Below are 27,202 nucleotides of genomic sequence, written 5' to 3'. Positions count from 1 at the left end.
CAACTGACCTGATAACAATGACGGGTTAGTTGTATCACCAGTGTTATTACGTGTATTTTTCTCTTTATTTCTGGAATCAATTTGTGCCTCCCGTATTGTTGGGTACTGTGGAACATTTTTGCTGGAAACAGATGGAGCTGCAGGGCTGTCCAAGCAATGAATATCATCCAAGTCCTCAATATCAAAGTTATCAATATCAAAATCAAGATCAGGGTTATCCATGTCATCTATGGGCTGGCTGTAGGGTCTGGTACAGGTACTAGATGAAATTGGCTTCTCGTTTTGTGGAGTATTAAATTGGCTGTTGCTGAGAACACTGCTATGAAAATTGAAGGAGTTTTCCATTATTGAATCTCCTCCTGCCCGGAAAGAGAATGAAGTTTTGTTCCCAATTTTCTCCATGAAATTGGGGGCAGAATTAGCAGAATTTTCACTTTCCTTTGTGCCAATGTCATGTACAGCCAATTTATTAAATTTAAAGACTTTGCTCACAGAAGATCCTGAGAGACTCTCTGCACCCTTGGGGGCATTAACATTAAAGTCCCTATTTTGGGTGGAGGATGTACAGGAAGTCAAAGATACAGTTGAGCTATCAGCAGGAGATGATCTAAACACAGAGTCATTTGATAAGAGGCGCTTCCTGCAAGAAAACAAACGTTTAAAATGGTTTTAAAAGTATTTATGATATACACCCATCATATTTCTTTTGTTTTTTTTTCAACTCCTTGAGAATACAGAATGAGACACAACCACCTGAATGGGGTTTTAAATAAACACACAGTAAGTAAAACACCCTAGGTCAGGGGTCAGCAACCTTTACTATCAAAAGAGCCATTTTGCCCCATCTTCCACTGGAGCTGCAAAACATAACACAGCTTATAAACTTTTAAAAAGTTTTAACTTTTTTTTCATTTCAACTGTTACAACAACAGAATACAACAAACAGAAGTGCAGTGTGCATGTGTAGGCCTACTTTGAAATAAATGAAACAATGAATAGCCCTATTAAATGCTAGTGTTCTCATCTGTTTAATGTGACTTCTCTTTCTGAAGCTCTGTGCTGATCTTCCCTCTCTTGTCTTGAGTGTGTGATCGCGGTTAGGACCATGATGAATCATCTTGCTGCGGTTCGGTCTTGCGGCTTTGCCTGTCACTCCTGGGACGTCTATACAGCCCTCACACCTGCTGGAGGCTTCCTGAGTGTGCGACCGCGGTAAGATAACCATTAGCTTATCACGGTCGCACACTCAAGAAGCCGCCAGCAGGTGCGAGGGCTGTATAGACGTCCCAGGAGTATCAGGCAATGCCGCAAGACCGAGCCACAGCAAGCAGGATGAAGAGCCGCGGGTTGCCTAGGTTCTAGCAGTGTCTGTACAAATGGATGATAAAAGTTATTTCAGCACCGATTTTCCCCCTGCATGAAATACGAATTATTTTGCAGTATGTAAGGGTACACTGTCACTTTGTATACAGTAGATTTTTTGGCATATATTGGTTGATTTACAGTTTCTATTTAAAGGGAACTCATCCTAGATGCTCTTTACATCAACAGATTCCACAGGGCTCAGACCTTGTGCTTTTTTTTTAAAGCAGGCTTGTCTGCGTGGCCCTTTAGTGGGCTGTATTAACATGGCCCTGGTGGAATTCCCTCGCGGGGGGCACCCTCACCCTCCAGGATGCAAGGGTTTCTCCTGCTCCTGGGTAGCCACTTTTCTCTATAATCCATGAATTCTTTAGGCTTATTATACCTAACAGTAAGCTTCTATGTGAGAGCGATGTCCATCCTCCATGGAGCAGGACACTATAAAAACTGACTGGAATAAACACGGCGTGCGGGATTAAGCTGGACTCCAGACATGCCCCTTTTAAATAATTAACAAGTGTCCTGCCTCCTGGTGGATGGAGCTTAACCCCTAAGGTCCCTGTGTCCCCCAGAGACGACAGAGAAATTATATAATCTATCTTTTACCAAAATTTTTATGTGGCAAGGTTTGTGATGAAATAGTTTACAGAGGGGATGGCCTTCCATTCCAAATACTTTAACTTTGACTACAGGGATAAGGAACGACCAAAGCGGCAACATGTTCTTAATTCTATTCGCTTTTATTAAAAGCTTGTATTTTTTAAAAATATAGAAAATATTTAAATAATTGTTGATTGTCTTGTGGAATCTGCTGATGTGGGTTGAGTTCTGTTTGTAGAAAAAGTGGAAACCAACCAATTTGTACATGTCAAAAAACACTGTATAATGAGGCAAAAGAAACATTTGCTCAGCATGTCCAGTCATTATACTGTATATTATTCAGCACCTAATACATACCGCATGTCCCTTTTCTTCTTAAGGTCCAACCCACAAGACAGCACATGTAGCTCTGATATTGGAATCTTGTCAACCAAGTCACAGATTTCCAGCATTAAAGTGTAAAGTTGAGAAGGCACTTTGGAGTCTAGCGCATTAAAAAAAATAAAAGGTTAAAAAAAATTCCAAAATTTTCAAAGGGCTAATGCAAACTTATCCTTTCATACCAAGTGATGTAGAGACACTTTGACCCTGCAGGTGATCAGTTGTATTCTCACAGTCATTTACATCTGTCAAAGAGGAGACTTTGTGTTTTCTTTGCGCACTGGTGAAAATAAAGAGAAGGAATACTAAAGTACAATGGAAACCTCATAGGAAACAAAAATTCGCAGCACAACCCACATATTTTTGCACAAAAAATTTACAGAGGGTTGTTCAATTTAAATAACTGCCCTGTAGCAGTGCAACACAGCTGAATGCATCGAATAAAAAGAAATTCCTAATATGTGGATACATATAATGTTAATTTAAGCACAGCCACTCCTTATGAAATAATCATGTTTATACGGAGGTTTTCACTGTAACATAATAGTGCCATTGGAAGGACAGTATAGCACAATATTTGCCACAGAGGATGGAATACTTACCTGATAACTTTTAAAACTGGAGGAGAGGACAGACTTTCATCTGATGGGGATGGGGGAATAAAATCAGGTTCACAGTCATCTTCTTCTTCAATAAGCACCTGTGAAAGTGTCTCTTGATCGTGTTCTAGATCATCAGTCCCTAAATAATCTGTGTTTCTACACATGTCTCTCTCTGCACTACCTAAAAAATAATGTAATGTGTCATGCTCAGAAATGTAAAGATACACAACTGTTAATAGACAGAGCAAATCAAGGCATTGTGATGCCCACATTATTTGCAATACGCCAGTTTGGCAACAAAATGGCATTCCTGAAACATACATTGACATAATGAGGTCCTAAATCATAGCCTCTGGTATTGCTCTACTGCAATGAAAATTATGTCTCTATGCAAAGTTGGCCAAAACAAAAAAGTGACAAAAAAAAAAACAATGTATTGTAAAGAACAATGCATTTTCTAGACAAAGCACATCTTTATAATGTTATACATTTTGAGGCAATATATGCTAGAGTGCTTTCTTTAATTGTGTTACCACATACTTTGGACAGAAACATTTTCTATTTTTCAAACACAGTTATGGGATCTGTTATACGGAAACAGTTTATCCATACTGTAAACTCAGAATTATAGGAAGGCCATCTCCCACAGACTTCACTTTAATCAATTTACCGTAAATTCTTTAAATTAATTTCCTTTCATCTCTGCAATAATAACACAGTATCTTGTATTTGAGTCCAATTAAAATATAATTATAGAAAACACAAGGTCCTGAGCATTCTGGATAAAAGGTCCCATATTTTTAATGATCAAACTTAACTTAGAAATAAGTTAATACATAAAGAAAGTTAAATAAACAAGTGGAGATCTACAGCAAAAAGAGTTGCTCTGGTACGCTTTCTTCATTATTTGTAAGTTGAGTTCCTTAAACTGAGAAAAGATAAAATACCATTTCATAGTTTGGCTATGGAAAGTGTTACTCTACTAAGAAAATAAAGTACAATCTTAAAGGAATAGTAACACCAAAAAACTAAAGCCTTTTCATGGAATGACAATATAATGTACGGTTGCCCTGCACTCACTACTATAGTTTATATATACAAGCTGCTGTGTAGCCATGGGGCAGCCATTCATACATAAAAAAAAAAAAGGAGAAAAGGAACAGGATACACAGCAGCTAAGCCCTGTAGTATACAATGGGATTCTATAGAACATATCTATTATCTACTGATTGAATGGCTGCCCCCTCCATTGCTGCACAGAAGCTTGTTTATAAAAACTATAGTAGAGTTTCTGAAGCAAACACACCACTTTTACCAGTGCAGGGCAACACTACATAATATTGTCATTCCATGAAATAACTTTCATTTTTGGTGTTTTAGGGTCCCTTAAAGCTGCAGTACTCATTTTTTGTTAGAAATTGTGAACTAATTCCATCACACCCCTTATACGCAGTCCAACCTCATTTTGGATATCACTTGACTCATTTGCAACAGTGTTCCTTTTCAGGTAATAACATTTATATTCCACTGGGGTGGAATTATTTATTTCCCAAATGGTAATCATTTGAGTGAGCTTACACAAAATTACATGACATAGAAGTCTTATAATATCCAGTATATCTTCCATAATTAGAAAGGAGCTTATAACCAGAAAAAAAACCCTTTAAAAATATCTGCAGTTCTGAAACAATATGTTGTTCTGAAATTATATGTTTTCCAACATCAGTGGCTCTTGTGTACCACAGACCAGATACCTCCCAAAGAATATTTTGGAAAATGCTCAGCAAATTCATTGATTAGCTGCAACTATGTTATTTTAGAATGGTATGATTTAACACCTTGATGTTCCATTGATAATATGCATAAAGTGTTAAGACCTACTCCACGTGGGGTTTATTGTCTGAATCTGCCTTTAGCCATCAGTACAGGCTGATTTAATATCACTCTATGATGGGCTCTTTTTCCACTGGCTGAAAAGCCTCAGCGTAGAATATGCCAGATGAAATTGTGCAATACTACAAAACAATCCACAGTTCAAATACGAACTGTGCCAATTACAAAAGTGCATTAGCCCATAATCCAGTTGGCTATTAGTATTTTACATTCAAACATATATGAACTCCTTAAAGGGGTGGTTCACCTTTAAGGTAACTTTTCGTTATGTTATAGAATGGCAAATTCTAAGCAACTTTTCAATTGGACTTTTTGCAGCTTTCAAATGGGCTGACCCCTTCTAAAAAACAATGATCTGTAAGGCTACAAATGTATTGTTCTTGCTGATTTTTATGACTCATCTTTCTATTCAGGCTTCTCCTATTCATATGCCAGTCTCTTATTCAAATCAGTGCATGGTTGCTAGGATAATTTGGACCCTAGCTACAGGGTTGCTTAAAATGCAAATTGAAGAGCCGCTGAATAAAAAGCCAAAAAACTTTAAAAACCTTAAATAATAAAAAATGAAAACCAATTGCAAACTGTCTCAGACTATCACTCTCTACATCATACTAAAAGTTATATCAAATGTGAACAACCCCTTTAAGGTTACAGTCCTGTAAAAAAAAAAAAAAAAAAAACAGACAGCCAATGAAACATGGTAATCCATTTATCACCTAAATTTGTAGGCTCCACAGATGCAAGACATACTAATGACTGGTCTGGAGATTCTGCTGTTTTAGCGTGAAGGTTTTTTCGTGGCTCAGAAGCAACCTCATTGTTGTCATATAGTAACTTGGCACAGTCATGCTTTTCAGTGGTTGGCCCTTCAGGGCTTATAGTTTGAATTTTAAAAGAAGTAACAGGACTAGTGTTCTTGCATTTCTGAGGAGTTTTTCCACTTTTCCCAGCATGGCTCTTGGGAGGAGACACAGATGTGTCAAAATCATCAAGATCATCCCATTCCTCCAAGCTGGTGACAGAACCGAAAGAAGTATTAATCCCTGTTTTCTTGGAAGCAGCATCCTCTGTACTTGGGGGCTTGTTTGCAGAGTCATTACCATGGACATGGTCCCTTAGTGCCACTACCTGTGGAGGCTGTCCAGACTTTGTGTAGACTGGAGTGAAAAAACAATTTATTTTATTGCGTTCTGTAGCTTTAGGCAAAGCTGTGTGGGTGCCATCTTGTTTGACATTTACATTTTTGTCCTTTAAAACATGTTGCTGAAATGGAATAAAGCCAGTCGACGCTGAAACATTTGGAGAACATTTCTTTTTAAAGGTAAAAACACTGCTGGGAGAAAAAAACAGAAACAGATCAATAACATTAACTATGGGAATGTACAATATCAGTTCAGTGTGGATGTTTACCAAATAAAGAAAATTGTACAAAACAATATACTGATGCATTCTGGACTTATTATATCAAAAAATGACAAAAGTCTTACTTTATTGGTTGACACCACAGAGGGGTGTCTTTCTCAAGACAAAAGCACTTCACAAATGTGCTACCAAACATTGTATAGCTCAATAACTTCAAAGGAACGTCCCACTTGGGTTGGTCCCAACTCATTGCACAACATTTCCCTTCCCATGTTTAAAAACACATTAAAACATGTATCAAAGTATATATATGTTATGACTTGCACTTGGCTAATTAACTGAAAGGAGTGCAGGCCAATCAACATAGCTTTTTTAAACTAAGAAAACATACAAATCTATTGAAGAGCATTCACACGCCTGGTTCAAACATGTGCTGCAATTGTAACTTAATTTCTTTGTAACATTGTAACTTTTAATTCTAAATGACACTGTTTACACTGCAAATAATTCACTCTACAATATAACATTTAATTCCTGAACCAGCAAGTATATATATTTTTTTAGTTGTAATATTGGTGTGTAGGCAGCCATCTCAGGTCATTTTGCCTGGCCATGTGCTTTCAGAAAGAGCCAACACTTTAGGATGGAACTGCTTTCTGGCAGGCTGTTGTTTCTTCTACTCAATGTAACTAAATGTGTCGCAGTGGGACATGGATTTCTACTATTGAGTGCTGTTCTTAGATCTACCAGGCAGCTGTTATCTTGTGTTAGGGAGCAGCTATCTCGTTTCCTTCCCATTGTTGTTGTTCGGCTGCTGGGGGGGGGGAATTGAGGGGGATGATTTCACTCCAACTTGCAGTACAGCAGTAAAGAGTAACTGAAGTTTATTAGAGCAAAAGTCACATTGGGGTAGATGGGAAAATGACAATATGTCTAGCCTCATGTCAGATTTCAAAATTAAGTATAAAAAAATCCGTTTGCTCTTTTGAGAAATGGATTTCTGTGCAGAATGCTGTTGGAACAGCACTATTAACTGATGTGTTTTGAAAAAATTATTTTCCCCATGACAGTATCCCTTTAACAACAAAGCTTGCCAGCTCAAGCTCCATATCCTTAATCTTTCTTTTACTACTAGGCTGCTTAGCATTCAGACCTTTCTTACCACAAAGGTGAATATCTGACAATTATGGCTGCTGTCACCTGTCTAAGATCTCATACCATTCCCCCTTCCCACCACTGGCTCTTTGGTACTCCAGAATGTGTGGCCCAATCAACAAATAGTACTTGTTTTACCCATTGCTTTCCTATGCAAACACAGATGAATGTGTGATCAAGGCAGTGTGTGTTGGCAGTTGGCACTCACCTGGATTTAGTTTTCTGAAGAGAAAGCTTGTTGGAAGTCCCCTTAGCAGAGAAAAGTTCCAGTTGCTTCTGGAGATTATTTTGCGGCAGAGCAGCCATGCTAAAATAAAGGTAGGATTTTTAAAAACATAAAATAAATTAGGACAATGACAACAGAGAAGCTCCGTGTGTTTTTACTACGTACAAGTGACAGGACCTATTATTTCCCACAGGTTTACAGTCAGGATATGGGCTTTTACTAGGGTTGCACTAAACAAAAGAATGAAGCTAAATTCCAACCTCCAGTTTTTAGGAGGCATATGTGTATATAAAGAAATGTTGTTTAGGCAATGTTTCAATCACACTCTTGAAGTCAGTATATTTATAAACAACAGATAGCCTCTTTAAAGTCACAAACGTGCTCACCCTTTAAAGGGCATGTAAAGGAAAAAAAATAAATAAAATCCAATTTTTACTTCTTTAATGAAAAAGAAACCTATCTCCAATATACTTTAATTAAAAATGTGTACCGTTTTTATAAGAAACCTGACTGTATGCAGTGAAATTCTCCCTTCATTTACTGCTGTGGATAGGAATTATCAGATGGTCCCTAACTGCTGAGCAGGGAAACAATCATACTTATGAACAGCAGGGGGAGCCCCCTCCTTACTTCCCAGCCACGCAGAACTCAAGCAGCTTTGTGTATGATGATCCCTAAGCAGCCCAGACCACACTGAGCATGTGCACAGTCTTGGTCTTGCAAAGATGTTTAACAAAGTTACAAGATGGTGACCCCCTGTAGCCAACTTTGAAAGCATAAATTATTTGTTTGATTAGGCTTGTGGTGCAGTAAATTCATGTTTATATTTAGTATACAAAATACAGCATTTCAAGCCTCTAGTGCTTGCCAACATTACTGGTTTATTTTACTAGGGTTCAGGGCCACCATTAGAAATCACGGGGCCCCGTACAACAACATTTTCAGGGCTCCCCCCACCCACCTTGGCACCCAAGCCCCGCCCACTACACATCACAGTTAAAAGACCACACAGACATCAGCGCTAAAAAGCAAGTTATAAAAAGCTATTGGTGGTCAGGGCCCCCTTATAAGTTTAAAAAAAAAAAAAACATTGGCGCCAGGGCCCCCTTACAAGTACAAAAAATTGGGGCCCCAAATATTTTTTAAAAAAACCTTGGTGCCAGGACCCCCCTTACAAGTTACAAAAAATATTTTTTAAAAACATTGGTGGCAGGGGCCTATAGAATATTAAAATAATACTTTGGTGTCCAGGGGATTAAAAAACCCCACAAATTTGTGTTCTGTAGAATTGAACTTGTGGCTTCAGGACTTCAACTTCGCCTCCTTTCGTGACTTTGGTTCTTTTCGCCACTTTAGGACTTCAATTCCAGCTGTTTTCGGGACTTCGGGTCTTTTCGGGACTTCGGGTCTTTTCGACTGGCCACAAGATCTTCGGCGCTGGCAAGGGGGGCCCGGCTCTTTCTAACTGCTGGGCCCCCCTTCATGCCCGGGCCACTAGTCCCCCCCTGATGGCGTCCCTGCTAGGGTTGTTCAGTTTTGAGCCGAACAGTTCGGGTTTTCTAAGGCCTGTTTGGGTCTCAATTTTCTGTTCGGCATTCAGCCTTGTGAAACCAGAACAATATTCTGGCCAATAAATAAAAACATTTAAATACTAAGATACTGACCTCAACGTGTTATTATCAATCACAGTTCATTTCTTATTATTACAGAAACAAAAAAAAACAAAAAAAAAGTCATAGTTTTTATAGGTTGAAAAAAGACCATTGTCCAATCAATCAAAAATAACCAATTGTTTTTCTAAATTAGTATTTCAGAGCTTTCTTGATAAACAATATCTGTATAATAGATCCCACACCTTTACTCAGAGGTTCGGGCAGACTAGAGATAGAGTTGCCACCCCCGTGGTTTTCTGTCTGACTTAAAACAAAGACTGAACAGAAATCAAGGCATTTACGTCTCTTATGCGTTTTATCTCCCCTTACCTCCGTCCTTGTTCCCTGTCACAAACTCCGCACCATTCTCTCAAAAGGTCCCTATTCTTTAGGCGCCGAATGAAGTCTGCAGGGATTGGCTGGTTTAGGAAGAAACATCAACAAAGTGCGACTCTTTTTACCTTAGTGACGCGCCGTAGAGACGGCGACATTATATGACGTCACTTCTCCTGCATTCTTTTCTCCATAGCGCTTCTAGATTTCAGTGCATAAGTTGTTGTTTCACAGCAGCTCGCTAGCGAGACTGAGGCCCTGAGCTAAACAGGGTGTTCTGTGGGAAGCGTCTCCCAGCGGGAGAAGTCATAGGCAGTGATTTTGCTGCCATAAAACAGGAAAACATACAGTCCCTGGAACATACACGTGCAGGAACTTGCAAAGATAAACATTAGTGACATCATGTGGAATTTAATCATTGTGCTAAACTGAGTTGATACCAAAAAGGTTACATAATTCGTGTACTGTTTCTTTCCCACTATGCTACTGGTTTAAAAGCTTTGTAACAAAATATGTGCGAGTGGCCCTTAGACTAGACTTAATAGTTAATACTTAATAGTCACAACCATGAGCGTGGTCCTTACAGTAGACTTAAGGGCAGGGGCACACGGGCAGATTTGCCTGGCGACTAATCACCTCTTCTGCGGGGCGACAATCTCCCCGAACTGCCTTCCCCCTGCAATTCGCCTGCTATAATGAGAAAACGCCAGCGCAATGTAGGGTTGCCACCCAGACGGTATTTTACCGGCTTAGCCGGTAAAACTCCTGCCAAGGCCAGGACCGGTATTACAAATTTACTGGCAATGTAGCTGCCGGTAAATTTGTAATACCCTTCAAAAAGACCCCTCGGCCTGCCCCCAATGCCCAGTAAACTTAGCTTTGCTGATTTTGTCAAATCTTGGCGCCGTAGCTACGCCCCTTTTGCATCATTGGCCCGCCCCTTTTGATGTCACTAACCACCCCTTTTTGTTCCCACCCCCACGGCTGGTAAAACATTTGGGAAAAGGTGGCAACCCTAACGCAATGGCACTCGCGGCGCTTCAATTTCCGAAGTTACCTTACGAGGAAATTGAAGAGCCGCGAGTGCATTGCCTCAGGCAATTTTTCATATTAGCAGTGGGAAGGCAGTTCGGGGAGATTGATGCCCGGAAAAAGAGGCGATTACTCGCCAGGCGACTAAATCTCCACGAATCTGCCCGTGTGCACGGTCAGATTTCGGGAGATTAGTTGCCTGGTGAGAAAGCTCTTCTTCTGCGACTAATCTCCCAGAACTGCCTTCCCGCTGGTGAGATGGCACTCGGAGCCCTGTGTTTTCCAAAGTCACCGAACGTTGCCTCACGAGGAAACTTTGGGCAACTTCGGAAAACGAAGCGATCCAAGTGCCATCCCGCAGGCGATTTACATTCTAGCCGGCGGGAAGGCAGTTTGGGGAGATTAGTCGCCCCGAAGAAGAGGATATTTGTCGCCCGGCGACTAATATCCCCCGAATCTGACTGTGTGTTTCTGCCCTAAATTTAACTTTAAGTATGTTATAGAATAGCTAACTATACACAACTTTTCAATTGGTCTTCATTATTTATTTTTTATAGTTTTTTAATTATTTGCCTTCTGATTCTTTCCAGCTTTCAAATGGGGGTCACTGACCCCATCTAAAAACAAATTTAAGGCTACAAATGTATTGTTATTGCTACTTTTTATTATTCGTCTTTCTATTCAGGCCTCTCCTATGCATATTCCAGTCTCTTATTCATATCAGTGCATGGTTGCTAGGGTAATGTGGACTCTAGCAACCAGATTGCTCAAATCACAAACGAGAGCATCTGAATAAAAAGCTAAATAACTAAAAAACCACAAATAATAAAGAATGAAAACCAATTGCAGATTGCCTCTGAATATCACTCTCTACATCAGTGATCTCCAACCAGTAGCTCGTGAGCAACATGTTGCTCTCCAACCCCTTGGATGTTACTCCCAGTGGACTCAAAGCTGGTGCTTATTTTTGAATTACTTGCTTGGAGGCAAGTTTAGCTGCATAAAAACCAGGTGTACTACCAAAATGAGCATCCTATAGACTGCTAGTCCACATAGGGGCTACCAATAGACAACCACAGCCCTTATTTGGCACCACCTAGGAATTTTTTCTATGTTTGTGTTGCTCCCCAACTCTTTTTACATCTGAATGTTGCTCATGGGTGAAAAAGGCTGGGGACCCCTGCTTTACAACATACTAGAAGTTAACTCAAAGATGAACAACCCCTTTAATAGTCATTGTTACAACTGTGAAAGTGGCCCATAGATTTGACTTTATAGCCATTGTCACTACAGCAAGTGTGGCCCTTAGACTAGACTTTTTAGCCATTGACAGGACTGTAAGAGTGGCCCTTGGACTGGATTTAATAGTCATTGTCAGAACCGTAACTACAGAGGAAGCAGACCCTGTGGCTGCGGGGGGGGGGGGCAGGATTTAAAGGTTGCCCCGTGATGCCCTAATTCATATACAATTTCAATAAATATTGGTAAAACATTTCAACCTCAAGACATTTTGAGAGCCTGGAAAATTATTTGCTGTGGGGCCTAGTTATATCTAGTTACGCCACTGGTTACAACAGTGTGAGAGTGATCCTTAAACTACACTTAAAAATTGTCATTGTCACAAGCTTGACAGTGGCCCTTAAACTAGACTTTATAGTCATTGTCACCACCATGAAAGTGGCCCTTAAACTAGACTTAATAGTCATTGTTACACCAATAAGTGTGGCCCTTGAATTGTATTTAATAGTCATTGTCACAACAATAAGAGTAGCCCTTGGAATAGTCATTGTCACAACAGTAAGGGGCTGGTTTATCAAAGGTCGAAGTTAAAATTCACATTAAAAAAATTTGCATTTCGAGCTAATTTTTGTGTACTTCGACTAAGGAATAGTACAAATTTGATTCAAATTTTAAAAATTTTGAAATTTATCATGTACTGTCTCTTTAAAAATTTGTATTCGACCATTCGCCTTCTAATTGCTGTTTTAGCTTATGGGGGACCTCCTAGAGTCAATTGGTGAACTTTGAAAAAGCAAAGGTTTTTTTTAGTCTTTTTATATTCGAATTTTGAAGTTTTTCAAATTTGAAATTCTACCCTTGATAAATTTGTCCCTAAGAGTGGCCCTTGGACCAGACCTTTGCCTGTAGCTGGCTAAAGCGATGATAAAGCTGTATGATAAAAATGTATGATAAAGCTAATTAAAGGTTGTTGGAAAATCCTAATCATGACACATTAAAGAGGAATAAAAGCTTCAGTGTGGATGGTGCTGCAATAATAAAAAGTTATTCTCTATAACAGAGCCTCTTGTCCCAGTAACTAAGGTATTGGCAAACTGGTAGCAATAATGTAGTAAAAGAATGGAATTTCTGTGATTACGAGTAAAGTAACCACAGTGACCCCCTTCTCCAGAGAGGATAGCCCAAAGTCTGGGTAAGTGCCAACTTTAATAATTAATATTTTTTATAAAGATGGATTTTTCTTACAGCAATCTATTTAGGGAGGTCATTCTTTTGCCAAGTGCTAGTATTTTACCTTTTATTTATAGGGTACAAAGAATGAAATATAGGAAGGCCATTATTTTTTCCAAATACACCTATAAAATTAATTTATCATTATTTTTCCCCAGAAAAGATGGCAACCCTACTCACTGCATCTATTCTCTTATGTCTCAGTACAATACTGGATGACTCCGCTATCCCTTTGATCACATCATCCTCTTACAATGTTGTTTCCCGGTTTAAAACTTTCTTTATTGCTGCACTGTCCTTTCGTCTTGTCTCTTAAAGGAGAACTAAAGCCTAAAAATTAATATGGCTAAAAATGCCATATTTTATATACTGAACTTATTGTACGAGCCTAAGGTTTCAGCTTATGTTAGGTTTCAATAGCAGCAATGATCCAGGACTTTAAACTTGTCACAGGGGGTCACCATCTTGGAAAGTGTCTGTGACACTCACATGCTCAGTGGGCTCTGAGCAGCTATTGAGAAGCTAAGCTTAGGGGTCGTCACAAATTATGCAGAAAATGAGGTTGGCCTGTAATATAAGCTGATGCTAAAGGGCTGATTATTAAATTCTGATGCTAGTTGCACTGGTTTTTCTGCTGCCATGTAGTAATTGTCTGTATTAATTACTAATCAGTCTTATATTGTGACATTTCTATTCTGTGTACTGTATATTGTGAGTGTGTCCCTAAGCTCAGTAAGTGACAGCAGCACAGAGCATGTGCAGTGAATCAGTGAAGACGAGAAAGAGAGATGGGGCATTACAGGGGAGTAGTCATGGGCGAATTTCTCCCATTTAGTTTCGCCGTAAAATTCACGAATTTCCAGCGAAATTCGTGAAAGCCGAAAATTGATGCCCGCGGATGGATGCGTGTCTGAAAAGTCGCTTGCATCAATTTTGATGCTGGCGTTAAAGTCAATGGGTGTCCAAATAGAATTGACGAGCGGTGATATTGTGACGCAAGCAACTTTACGTATGCGCGTCTAATTTTTTTTGATGCCAGCGAATTTTCGCAGGAGTTTCGCAAATGTATTTGCTGGCGGCGAAACGTGGAAATTCTCAGCAAATCCGCACCAGTCTAATTTATTCGCCCATCACTACAGGGGAGTCTTCAAGGACACAGATCTTCCCAGCAACATTTCTAGCCTATTTCTTTAGTTAAGCTTTACTTCTCCTTTAAAGCATATTTGATTGCAGTTATGAAAATACTTGTTTTTGATTATTGGGTCATTCACTTGTCAGTTCTATTAATGTATTTCATAGTAACATAAATTTGATAAAAGAAACTTGCCCATTGAGTTTATCCTTTCATATCTAAGTGAATTCCGCCTAAGTGCTAGTTGATCCATAAAAAGGCAAAAACCCCATCTGAAGGCTATGAGGAAAGTTATAGCCAGGCCTAGTCGCCCAAACAGGAAGAGAATTTGACAGTTTTGCCACAGGCTACCACAGTGCTGCCCAAAGAAGCCTACTTCTACAAAATCAATGTTTACCTTTGTACAAGCTTCCAACTGTCTGTCTAATGTGCTCATTTATAAACACTGGGCAAATCTGCACCTGGGCAGTAACCCATGGTAACCAATCAGTGACAGCCTTTTTACAGACAGCTGCAGGTTGAACAATGAAAGCAATTATCTGATTGGTTGCTATGGGTTACTGCCCAGGTGCAGATTTGCCCAGTGTTTATAATTGAGCCCCACTGTTTTTATTGCACTGTATATTATGCCTCATTACTTTTGGCTGCAATATTGAGCAAGGTAAAATTCATTTTTCACATACTTCCATTTCTTAGATTTTTGTCTTTTCTGAGTGGATACTAGTATAATAAGGCTAGCAGGTGTCAAGGGACAGGTCAGTATAAGTGGGGCAGGGAGTTTAATAGGAGGTGATTTGGGCATTATTTGGGATTATTATTGCAAATGTAACTCATTTTACACCATCTTGTGATGGGGTAGAAGGTGATTATAACATTTACATACTGTATGATGTAGTTCATTTGAATAAAAATGTATTCAAAATAAAGTTGTAATCCCTGTATGGAATAAAAGACACAACGTTTTTCCAAGTTGTAATCACTCATAGCAACCAATATGATGGCTGCTTTTAGACGAAAGACCTTGATGAAGCCGAGGACGGTGAAACGCGCGTTGGCGTGCAGCCACTGAAGGAGAACGCTATTCCCCTCCACTTGCTGCTTCCCCTAATGCCGGCGCATAAGAGAAAATACCCGCAGCCGACAAAAAACTTCTGCAAGTGTCGTTCAGAATGCTACAAATGGCGATGAAAACGTTCCGAAAAATGGACAAAGTGTCCACAACCAGGAGTAACTTACTGCAGCACTCACGAAGCGGTAACATATATTGGCATTTGCCCTTGCGCTATCTTACTAGAAGCAGTGGAAAGCGCAGTACTCCTAGATATATCTTGGGCCTTGGAACAATCTTAATACAGGATATCCAATAAGCAACAGTATCAACTACCATATTTTGTTGCGATTTGGCTGTTCCTCTAATCAGCTGGCAATAAGGGGTTGGATAAGTTTCATTCGTGCCATACTTTGACACAATTGGAAGGATGAATGCTAGAAGTGGCAATAACAGAAATTGGCAATCTGAATAATTAAACAGCAGAAGAAGGAGGGAATAAACTGAGTTAGCGTTTCCTCAGTGTTTTCTTTTTAACAGAAACATATGGAAAATGTATGAAATCATTTGGGACATTAACAAACTAATCAACTAAGGGATCAATATATCCATAACAACTGGTCCATAATCATCAAATTAAATATGAACTAATCATGAACTTTAACAATACTGATCAACAGTTCCAGTAATCAAATCTAATATGAACTAATGCACTTTACTAACACTGTGATATTATTTTAAACTTTAAATGTATGCACTTTACAAATCTATTAATATGTATGTGGTTTTTTGCATATGTGTAAATTAAAGGTAATTAATTTGTATTGATATACCTGTTACTAATTAATTGAATCAGGTGGCTGTGAGAATAATTGAAATGTAATATAATAAATCATAGACGAGTGCAGATCTTGAGATATTTTACAATACCATTGAATTCCAAATTTCTTTATCTCCTGCACCACCCAAATAATAGGGTTGAGTAAGTCCGGCTAATATATCAGAGACTGTCAACTATTATATTCCTTTCAGACGAAAGACCAAAGGGCAGATTTACTAAAGGGGCGAAGTGGCCATCGCTAGTGAAAATTCTCCAGAAATAACATCTGTAGGGACATTTTACTAACAGGCGTAGAGGACAATTCAATAGCGAAAGAGATCGTCGCTAGCGCAGCCTTACGGCCGAACGTTTGAATTACCCCGGATATAGCCACGCAGTTTAGTGGCATATCGGGGAAAGATCCGCTTGTTTGGCGATGTCACCAAACGAGCGGATCTTTGAGTCTATATGGCCACCTTTAGACCTGGCAAACTGATAAGATGAAGCTACAGCCTCAATTTTATGACATCTTATCCTGTATGCCGATAAATCAGAACGAAGTGGCATTGTCTTTAAAAGTTGTAACTATTAAACATTTTTGTTTTAACCTTTTCTTTTTTTTTTTTTTTTACTATTTGAGGGGCACGCCACATTTGTTTTAAGGTAGGCTCATGTCTAGGGCATTAGAGGATTTTGTCTTTATTTTTAATAACAAGTGCCACTTCAAGCAATTTCCCCAACATCACTAATAAAGACATATATATGACCCTATTCAAATTGATTCAAAGCGTAAGAGTACTGACGAAGTTTTGCCTGGCAGAAATAATGTTATCGAAAGTTCGCTATGAAATGCTCGCGCTGACGAAGTAACGCTGGTGAAACTTTGCCGGCATTCGGCTGCTGAGATGCAACTTCGCATTTTAATGAATTAGCATATGTGCTGCGAATTTATGTCTGAAGAAGTGGCAGGTAAAAATTTGTCCTTTAGTGAATTTGCCCCCAAGAGGGGCCTGTCCCACACCTTATAAGGTATTTTTGCTTATGATTCACTTTTTACTTATCTATATACAACACTATCCCTGCAGCGCAATTAGACATTATCCTGCAAAATGTATAAGTGCGCTGCGCAGGTGTGTACATGTACAATTGAACATTATGCTGCAATGTATTGTACATACAGAAGCACAAAATAATTGGAAGCTACAAAATGCTTTTCTATTACGAGTGGGACAGGCACAAACACAGAAGGATAAATATAGTTTTTTAATGTGTTTTTTTCGCTGTTATGCCATCACTTACTATGTACGCACCTCTCCATTTTCCAACGTTTATGCTGTGGTCCACTGGGATTTTTCCCAGTATTTTGGGGCCAGTCTGACTCTGTCTTTTGGAGTACCAATGGTGTGAAATCTCTCCATAATATGGATTGCACCAATTATTTAAAATTATGTTTTTTCTATGTCAAATGTAATTGAGAGATACTAACTCTTACTGATATGAAGAGGTGGGGATTAAATGTGATAGAATACCCCAGCTGGTGATTTATAGCTCAACAGAACCGCTATTTCACATAGACAGCATTTTGTTGCTGTTTTTTAGTATATTTTCTTTATGGTGATCAGTGATTTAAAGCCCCAATAAATCTAACATCACATTAATGGGAATTCCATGAAAACATTTAACATTTTAAACATGAATTATCTGCTATGTACGTAAGGGAGCGACTGGCTTCCTTTTTATCCTCTTCTTTCATATGGAAATAAGGAAAGGAAATAAGAATATCCTTCTTGTTAGAGGAAAGTAAAACACAATCTTGCATATGAAGTAAAAGGCACTACATTTACCCAAGAGCAGTAACCCATAGCAACCAATCAGCAATTAGCATTTACCGATCAACTGTTTTAAAAGGAAATATCTTATTAGTTGCTATGGGTTACTGCTCCTAGGCAAACTTTATTACATATGGGGGAATTTGAGTCTGCATTCTTGTTTAAATAGAACATGTTATAGGTTTGAAAAGTATGGGAAGACGATGGTATTTGGTTCAGCACAAAATAATAATCAGTAATCACACTTAGGTGGTGGTAACCCTGAGATAAAAGATTTATTAGCGAGAGGTAATCAGGAAATACTGAATTGTACAAAAAAAATAAAGATACCAGAAATATAGTTGCAAATTTTTCTCTAAACCATCAGTCCTCTAGACCAGCTGCTGGAGGGGCCTTCATTCTATGCCTTGTGCTTAATCTATATATTCCAGCTGATAATATTCTTTTCTGCGAAGCTCAATGGTTGGAGATAACTCATGACAGTAAATCACAGAGCCTTAATCTTTACTTAAATTCACAGGAAACAGTTGCTTTCTCTATACCAGCATCTCTATATCCTCTGGTGCAGTTCTGTGCTTTCTGCTATATCCATTATTGGGTTCTCCTCTGCTCAGATTGCTGAAAGTAACCACCACAAGCAGCCCCTTATATTAAAATGAGCTGTGAGGCCTTTATAATCACAACAATATTGTGAGGTGCTGCTCAGATTCCCATTCCACAAATCATGACCAGATTCCCGAATCTGTGTATCCAGCTTGGCCAGCTCTTGATATGGAAAAAATAAGAAGCAGGCTTAGTAGACTCCAATATAACATGATAATTCTCTGTTGTGCAACAAAGCAGAATTCATATCTTAATTTTTTATAGGGACATCATCATTTCATGTATTCTCTTCGAAGTCTCCTAGTTTCACCAAACTCATTTTGCATTAAGCACAGCTCACAGTTAAGATCTGAAAGACTGCGAATCATTGCTCCACCCCCCTCCATTCTAGCATAACAGGTGATGGAGGATGCAAGTGCAGGGTGGCCACTGTTTGGGTGATGTGTTTCTCCCATTATTACTCCTCTCACTAAAAGTCAGAAGGAGGCTTTAGCAGTCCAAGCCTTCCCACTGCATAGTTTATGAAGCTGTACGACAGGGCTTCTAGTAAGAACTCATTTTCTCTGCGGGGTGTCTTTGGGGCAAACCTGGGGTGGGGCAGTGTGGGGTGTCTCGGAGGTGATTGGGTTTTGGGATGGATGAGACACAGACATTTCTGCCCCTGCTTGGTGACCCCTGCATCGTGGGGTCTGGATAGAGTCTTGGGGGGTTCTGTACAATATGATACAGGCAGGGGTTCTAAACAAAACTTCAGGTGGGAAGTTTGGGCTCCAGTCGGAGAGAAGCTTCATAAAGACCCTCTTCATCTAGCACTGTTGAAGTATCCAGGAGATACTGTGTCACCTGCAGGAAAGACAATTTTGTTCAGAAATCACAAAGCACCTTTATTTTTAAGAGTAACCAGTTTGGTTACCCAGTGATAATGTTTAATTTACAACTGTGCTGGACCGAATGCATATCAAGTAACCATAAATGATCGAACATCCCACTAATGAATATATTGCACAAACCAAACAATTACTTCAAATAAGTGGCTGTCAAATAATGTACGTATATGAAATAATAAGCAATGTGTATGTACAGTGGCATCGGTACAGTGATAGTTGGGTCTCGTAGTAGTACCTTGGGCTGGTTTTCAATCTTGTATGAAGTCTGCTGAAACTGCCGAATTTCCCGAATAATGTGTGAAATCTGAAACATGCATAGGGCGATCATTTACACACATGCATACACATTCTTTAACATTTTTTGTTGGCTGGTTTATCTTCTAACAATATTTCATACCAATGAATTCATTTTTAAAAATAAATGGCATATTTAAATTTAAAGCAGCAATCTAATGATGGCATAATTATTTTACCCCAAGGTATTCATTTTCTGTTACAGCTGTGAGTCTTTAGGGAAGTGCCTGTCCAACTAAAATAAGCAGAATTTATTTACCGGAAAGACAAGCCTTTTTAAACACACTGGGGCCCCTGCAAATGTGTCACTTACCTATCTCCAAGAATATCGCTCAAATTTCAAAAGGGCCCTAATACCTCAGGGCACAATACACAGCTATACAGGGGGTTGGGAGGCTGCCATGTTTGGCCACCATCACATCCTATCAGAGCCTCCAAAGCAGACAAAGCAGTATATGTGAGCAATTGATAATGGGGTGTACTGAAGATCTTAGTGAACATCACTGTGCACCATCAATAGTTTAGTCACAGGTCTATTGAGTCCTCAATCATGTAATGTGGCTACTTCGACCTTTGACGACGACCTTCGAATCGAACGTTTCAAACTAAAAATCGTTTGACTATTCGACCATTCGATAGTCGAAGTACTGTCTCTTTAAAAATTTCTTCGACCCCCTAGTTCGCCACCTAAAACCTACCGAGGCCAATGTTAGCCTATGGGGAAGGTCCCCATAGGCTTCCTAACAATTTCCTGATCGAAGGAATATCCTTCGATCAATGTATTAAAATCCTTCAAATTGTTCGATTCAAAGGATTTGATCGTTCGATTAAACGATTATTCCTTCGATCGTAAGAATAGCGCAAAATCCTTCGACTTCGATATTCGAAGTATTTTACTTCGATGGTCGAATATCGAGAATTAATTAACCCTCGATATTCAACCCTAGGTAAATGTGCCCCTTAAAGGAGAAGTAAAGTCAAAAATCAAATAAAGCTCTAACTGCTGACCATGAAATAAAAGTATCCTTACCAGTAAGCATTCCCTCATTCGTTTTTCTATTAAGGTTTGTGCTGTCATCGTTTTTAAAAAAAGCTCAAAGCTGTATATGGAAGCATTCCCTGGCTGCAGTGCAAAAACGAGTCCTATTAGGGCACACGCATGCGCAATCATTCACAGCAGTGCCCTGCACATGCGCTTGAGTATATTGTGGCTTTCCTTTGAAGAGCTGACGTTGCAGGCACGTGATTTAGCCTTTCCTCATTCCTGACCTCTGCCCCCGCCTGCTTTCACTCAACCGCCAATCGCGATGCTTCTTCCCTGTTGAAGCTTACATGCTCCTGCGCTCACTCCGGTTTTAATTTACAGCTTGGCAGTGAGCGCAGGAGCTGAGCAACGGAGGTCAGCTAAATATTCCCAGCGTTTTGGTCTGTCTGACAGAGGTCTGTCTAAATACATGTCTAATAAAAGGAAAACAGCGCAAATTAAAAAGAAGCCTTTATTTTAACTTTGTTTTAATGCCTCCTTGTTTAGAGGCTGTTGGTTTGAAATGAGGCGCATGCGCAGTACAGTAGAGGCGGAAGTGAGGTACCGAATGGAAAATGGCGGCGCCAAAGTTTGAACGGTGGAGAAACTAATGAACAAGGGTACACAAAGCCACTACTAAATAGACACTTTTTAATATGGCGTTTCAGGAGGGGGGCTGCTGGTAAACAGAAAGAAATAGGTATCGTTTTTTAACTTTACTTCTCCTTTAATGTTTACATGATTTTCTAGTAGACTTAAGGTACGAAGATTCGAATTATGGAAAGATCCATTATCCGGAAAACCCTAAGTCCAGAGCATTTTGGATAACAGGTCCCATACCTGTAAAAGCAAATTTTATTGCACTGACATTATTGACAACTCCTTGCCTTCTACTTTAAGACAACAGGTTGGCATGAGTTAAAGGGGTTGTTCACCTTTAAACACTTTTTTTCAATTCAGTTGGTTTGAGATAAAGATTTTTTAAATTTACTTTCTATTTTCTATTTGTGACTGTTTTTCACCTTCTTAAAGCACCTCTGGGAGAGGGGGGGTCGCAGACTTTCTCGTTCTATATAAATTGATACATTTGTTTTATTTGTCCCTGCTGAACTGAATCCCTGAGTTTTATTAAAAACAGCTGTTTGAATTGATACAATAGTTGCACAGACTCTGTTCAGAAATGTATCATCATAGGGGCAGATTTATTAAGGTTCGAAAAAACTGAAATCGAGTTCCATTTGAATTTGATTTGAGTCTATAATATTCGTTCAAATTTTAGACATTCATGTTTTTACTTAAATAAGATACCATTCGAGTTTCAAGGTCATTTGAGGTGTAAAAAAAAACACTCAACCGTTGATATATCTGCCCTATATGTAGTAAATTGTAACAGTTCAGATGCTCCTGGATTACTGAGCTGCTGGACGAAAACACTAGAGACCGGAAAATTCAACGTTAAACTTAATTTTGGGGAAAAGGTAAAAAATAAAAAATGTAAAGCAAATGAAAAAAGTCTTTGTTTATGGGGAACAATCTGAAAACAACTGAACTGAAAAAAGTGTTTGGAAAATGAAAAATTGCCTTTACATAGTCGCCACAGCGGCACTAATACAACATATAACATGTTTGTACAAATTATTGTATTTTGCGCACCATCCTCATCTTAGAGAAGTTGACCAGTCCATCCTCTGTGTAATTTGGGGTTCCTTCCTCTATAAAAGCCAGATCTGTCAGGTACATACCCAGATAAGGGACACATGGTGGGTCACAGCTGGAGAGAGAGAAGGCGATCACATTAATAGCAGTACAGAAATAGAACTTTTGGAAACCCATTAAAATGGTTTTGGAATAAGTTCTAAAATTGATCTTGAGTAAAAATGCAGACTTGACTCTCTGGAATTCCATGTTGGTTTGGGGTTTTGTACTAGATAAGGCACAAACAGTCTGATATTGAAAAAGATTAATTTACTAAAGGCGGGCAGGGTGAAAAGTGGAATAACATTATTCTTAATTTTAAAAGTGCAGGGCAGGTTGCAAAGTTAGACTGCTATGTTTTTTGCAAGTTGGCATCCTGCCCTACATTATGTACCATAATCCTTACTTTTGGAATGTCTTCTTTTTTGTCCATGATCCACCTTTCCCCCCACCCCTCCTTCTTTGTGCACAATTAGGCACAGTTCTTTGCACCTCAAATGGCACATTGGCAGGCTCAACTTTTACTTATATAAATATGGGACATGCATGTGAGCAGCTCATGTACATCCAAATACAAGCCTACTTGTTTTATAAAGGAGGTGCAAGGAAGTAGTGTCTATTCTTGTAAGGCACCCAGTACATACATCTGTTTATGGTAGACATTAAAAACAGATGGAAATTACACCAATTGGGGGCCTGAGCCAGAGATTTCTAATGCTAAAAACAGCTGCCATTAATAGAGCACAAGATAAAAACTCACTTCTTTAAAGCCTCCCTAAGATTCTTGAATCTTCCTTCTGAAGACACCAGTTTTTGTAACCGATCAATTAATGTCTTTGTCTAAAAAAAAAAATGTAAGGCAAAATATTGATGGCTATAGTATAAGAGGCACAAAAGCAAACCATGATATAATTTAGAACAATAAATTTCCTTCTCTGATAATACAATATATTTTCATTAAAAAGGACATTTATTATAAAACACATCAAGGATTTATTATAAAACACATCTTGGGTCATATAAATAAATGATGATGAAACAGATTTTGAGCTTTTCAGTTCCATCTGATAAAGTCAGGTGCCATATATACCATTAAGTTAAGATAAAAAGTTATGACAAGCAAGCACCTGCTTGGAAACCTTGATCCAGGTCCTTTTGAGACGGTAAATCGCACTGCGGTTAAGGGATGATGTGATCTCCAAAACAGCATTGTAATTATGGAGACAGCGACAAATATCGGCTACTGCAACCCACTTTTCTATAGTACATCCACGCTGTGCTGGCTCGTCCCCTCGCAAAATCTCTGTGGCAATCAGATTGCTCATCTAAGACAGGAGGCAAACATGCTCTCATCATTATATGCATGGGAATATACAGTAAAGTTAATATAGTGCCAATTACAATCCTGCTTGCATTTATTTCACAATAGAATTGTAAATTAAAATCACTTACAAGGTTGAAGTGTTTGCTAGTGTTCATTATGTAAGGTGTCCGTTCATTCTTGTCATTTTTCATCCATCCTTGACCAAAAAATTCCCTGTAGGGTAGTTAAGTGAGAGGGAAACAATTATTTAGGAAAAAAAGCACGATGAACCACAAAAACGCCAAAATGTAAATAAAGTGCAATCTTTAAATGAATAGAAGAGGGCAGCATTGTGTGAATATGCTGGTGCCATTCATTTAAAACTGTTACAAGTACAGTCAGATGGTGGCTGAGTTTTCTGCTTGGGACAGATGGATAGTGGGAGTTGGATAGTGGGAGTGCAAAGTTGGGGGTATACAGAGGATTGCTTTGCCTTGGTATAGGTAGGGGAAGTAGCTGGAAGCAGAGAAATGCTAGTACTTGAAAATTAACATTAATTCAATTAGGAAAATTGCTCTGTCATTCAGACTGAAACAGCAAGTGCAATAGCTCATATTATCAGAATAGTAGTAACTTGTCAGTATGGAAGTTTGATGTTGCCACTTGTTCACGCATTATTATATTTTCACAATACACTACTTGCTCAATAAAAGTATCAAAGGGAAAAATGTTGCCAGATACAGTAACTATACATTCAATATGTTTAAAAGAATTACAATGTAGAACAATTCAGGTGTTTTTTTTTCCTCCCGGGTTTTTATTCTCTTTGAAATATGAAAATGTTAAGTACTTGAGTTTTCCCTCTGTGTAGGAGAGTAGGAGATTATATGTACCACAAGGACATTTAGAGATAGTTTAGGTTGAGAGCTGTTTATGTGGGTCAGGCTTGCGCATGACACAGTACATTATACATTGACAGACAGAAGAGGGCAGTGTTGGTGGGAATGTGACTCACTCATATGGGATGTTCTTGAAGATAAGGTGATCCAGTAAAGTGAGTTGCTCTGCAATCTCCAATGCAGACAGAGATTCAAAGGGGTCTACTGGACCATCCAACACCTGTGGATTACAGACAAATGACTATTTAATGGAAGCATCTTGAAACATGCCTAAGCACTTCTGAACCAAAACAAACTATCATTTAGTACGTGCTTATTGTTATTTTGCATATGATTTCTGCTCTTTCACAGTCAGTATTCCCCTACGCATCTTCTCCCTTCCAATACATTATATAGGTCTCATGCATGATATTACTTGTCTCTTTTTCTCCCGACATTTCTTTGCTGGTATCCTTCTATCTTTCACTACTTTCTCATTCTCGTGTTAACTTTTTCCTCAACTGTTTTATTTGGACAGTACTCACCATATTCTCAATTTCTTCCAGGGTAACTTGACTGTCTCCGGGATCCTCCTGGGTCAATGTGCTGTAGACACACAGGGCAACAGACGCATTTTAATGTTCAGTTCTTGTACCATTGTGTTATATCAGTGTTTGCTAGCAATTTTGCGTGCATGAATTTGTTTCTCTGTTAATATCTGTTAATGTATCACATGTGTTAGCCTGTATATGTTGCGGCCTCGCTATGTGATATTATCTAGAAATTTTGTGTTATGATGAAATACCATAATCTTCCCCCACTTCCTTCCCACTGACCAGCTGTGGTTGTGTATTAGTGTGGCTAAATTCTAACAATTTATCCCTTTGGGCAGACACCTCATGTTTGTATATCTACAAAAAGCCTGTTTATGTGCACATGTCTGTCTCACCGAATGATATTGGCTGCCGCCTTCCGCTCCTGAGCCAGCAACTCAGGGTTATGGATAACCTCCTCCAGGAAACAAATCGCTTTAGTCTTTAGCTGCAGGTTTGTCTCAAAATCCTTTAAAAATACATAATGACAAGTTGGCATGTTTAGCAAACAATTTATATGGACTGAAATTTGATAGGAAATAGGGTTACACATTTCATATAAATTGCATAAATAAGTGCACAGATTTACCCAGTTAACATTGACTATAAATATATGCCCAGATTAATATTATTAATTTAAAAATGAATTATAATCACAGCTTTACACAGTTAATATACAGCAGTTGCCATAATTATCTGCTGAGACTTACATCTCATATATAATGGGACTTATATTGATGCTGAAACACATAAAGAAGAACAAGGGCAAGTACAGTATGGCTTTTTAGAATTATTTGGAAAGTCAAAAGTTAAAAAAGCAATGTGTTATACACAGATACAACTGGCACACACTTCTACTGATTTTTCTAACTGAAATGAATTGTGTGGCCATATGTGTTACAGTCATATACATATGGAGAAAAATGTATCTAGACATATGACCAATAGCTTGTTAGTAAATTGGCGAGGTCCCTGTGGATGGGATTTCTGGTGAATTTTCGCTAGCGACGGCCACTTCGCCCTATAGTAAATCTGCCCTTTAATGTTTTAAAAATAATGGAAAGTTGGGTTTCTTGCTAAATTAGTAGGTGAGGAGCAGGTGGGTCATATACATCTTTAAAAAGTGATATATGGCAATTGTTTGGTTTCCATATGTGGGTTGATTGAAGCCATAGACAAATTCTTTCCATGAAGTGAATGCTCGTTTAGGTGGGCTGTTAGAAAATGTCTTGGTGGGTAATGACAGGGAAAAAGAAGGGATCAGAAGCTCCATGTCTAGTAATAAAGACAGGGATGATTTCATGGTACCTGTGCATGTTTGGACACCCAGTGTCTCAGTACATTAAGCACACGGTTCGTTGCTGCTCTCCTGATCACAAATTCTTTGTCTCCATTCCTCTGATCTGAAGGGAATCCTGTTGGAAAATATGCAATAAACCATCAACAACAGGGCAATATCATCTGCTGATTCTTTTTGTCTTACACTTCCATGTATACTAATTAATTAAACACTTCATTAATTTCTTCCTGCTCATTTGCATATATTATACAATTTTCCATTTTAAACCTGTGGTTAAAATGAGCCACTTTGCCCAAAGTGAGTCCATTAATATATGCAAATATAATGACTATACCGATATGGAATCTGTTATCCAGAATGCTTGGGACCTGAGTTTTTCCTGGATATGGGATCTTTCCGTAATTTGCATCACCATACCTTAAGTATATTAAAAATCCTTTAAACATGAATTAACCCCAATAGGATTGTTTTGCCCCACTAAGAATTCATTATACCCTAGTTAGGATCAAGCAGAAATGAACTGTTTTATTATTACAGAGGAATCATTTTTAAACATTTTAATTTTATTGATTATAACGCAGTATATGGGAGATGGCCTTCCTGTAATTGGAGCTTTCTAGACGGGTTTACTTATAATGGAGCTTTCTAAACGGGTTTACTTATAATGGATCCCATGCCACAAGTTAGTGTCACTTGGCAGCACTTAAGTGGCAGCAGAAATCCTTTTTA

At 38.7% G+C, this 27,202-nt stretch overlaps 2 protein-coding genes across 6 annotated transcripts in view; both read right to left on the bottom strand.

Annotated features, from left to right (window-relative positions):
• blm.S (Bloom syndrome RecQ like helicase S homeolog) overlaps positions 1-9,718 on the bottom strand; it is a 31,771-nt gene extending 22,053 nt beyond the window's left edge. For 2 of the 4 annotated variants that reach the window (XM_018254030.2, XM_041587492.1), the window contains exons 1-7: positions 9,564-9,718; positions 7,564-7,662; positions 5,555-6,171; positions 2,946-3,126; positions 2,526-2,623; positions 2,320-2,446; positions 9-640 (exon numbers count right to left, since the gene is read on the bottom strand). In XM_018254030.2, the coding sequence (XP_018109519.1) occupies positions 9-640; positions 2,320-2,446; positions 2,526-2,623; positions 2,946-3,126; positions 5,555-6,171; positions 7,564-7,661 (1,753 nt within the window). In that variant the 5' untranslated portion in view covers position 7,662; positions 9,564-9,718. 4 annotated transcript variants of the gene reach the window in all.
• An 8,428-nt stretch (positions 9,719-18,146) lies between these two features.
• rasgrf1.S (Ras protein specific guanine nucleotide releasing factor 1 S homeolog) overlaps positions 18,147-27,202 on the bottom strand; it is a 46,630-nt gene continuing 37,574 nt past the window's right edge. For both annotated transcript variants that reach the window (XM_018255213.2, XM_018255212.2), the window contains 10 exons: positions 26,482-26,588; positions 25,530-25,642; positions 25,126-25,186; positions 24,718-24,821; positions 23,852-23,936; positions 23,527-23,724; positions 23,160-23,239; positions 22,358-22,475; positions 19,622-19,690; positions 18,147-19,342 (listed from right to left, as the gene is read on the bottom strand). In XM_018255213.2, the coding sequence (XP_018110702.1) occupies positions 19,250-19,342; positions 19,622-19,690; positions 22,358-22,475; positions 23,160-23,239; positions 23,527-23,724; positions 23,852-23,936; positions 24,718-24,821; positions 25,126-25,186; positions 25,530-25,642; positions 26,482-26,588 (1,028 nt within the window). In that variant the 3' untranslated portion in view covers positions 18,147-19,249. The remainder of the gene's footprint in view (positions 19,343-19,621; positions 19,691-22,357; positions 22,476-23,159; positions 23,240-23,526; positions 23,725-23,851; positions 23,937-24,717; positions 24,822-25,125; positions 25,187-25,529; positions 25,643-26,481; positions 26,589-27,202) is intronic.

Source organism: Xenopus laevis, chromosome 3S, assembly GCF_017654675.1.
Source record: "Xenopus laevis strain J_2021 chromosome 3S, Xenopus_laevis_v10.1, whole genome shotgun sequence".
In the NCBI taxonomy this organism is placed as follows: domain Eukaryota; kingdom Metazoa; phylum Chordata; class Amphibia; order Anura; family Pipidae; genus Xenopus; species Xenopus laevis.
This window is presented reverse-complemented; position numbering and strand designations above follow the sequence as displayed.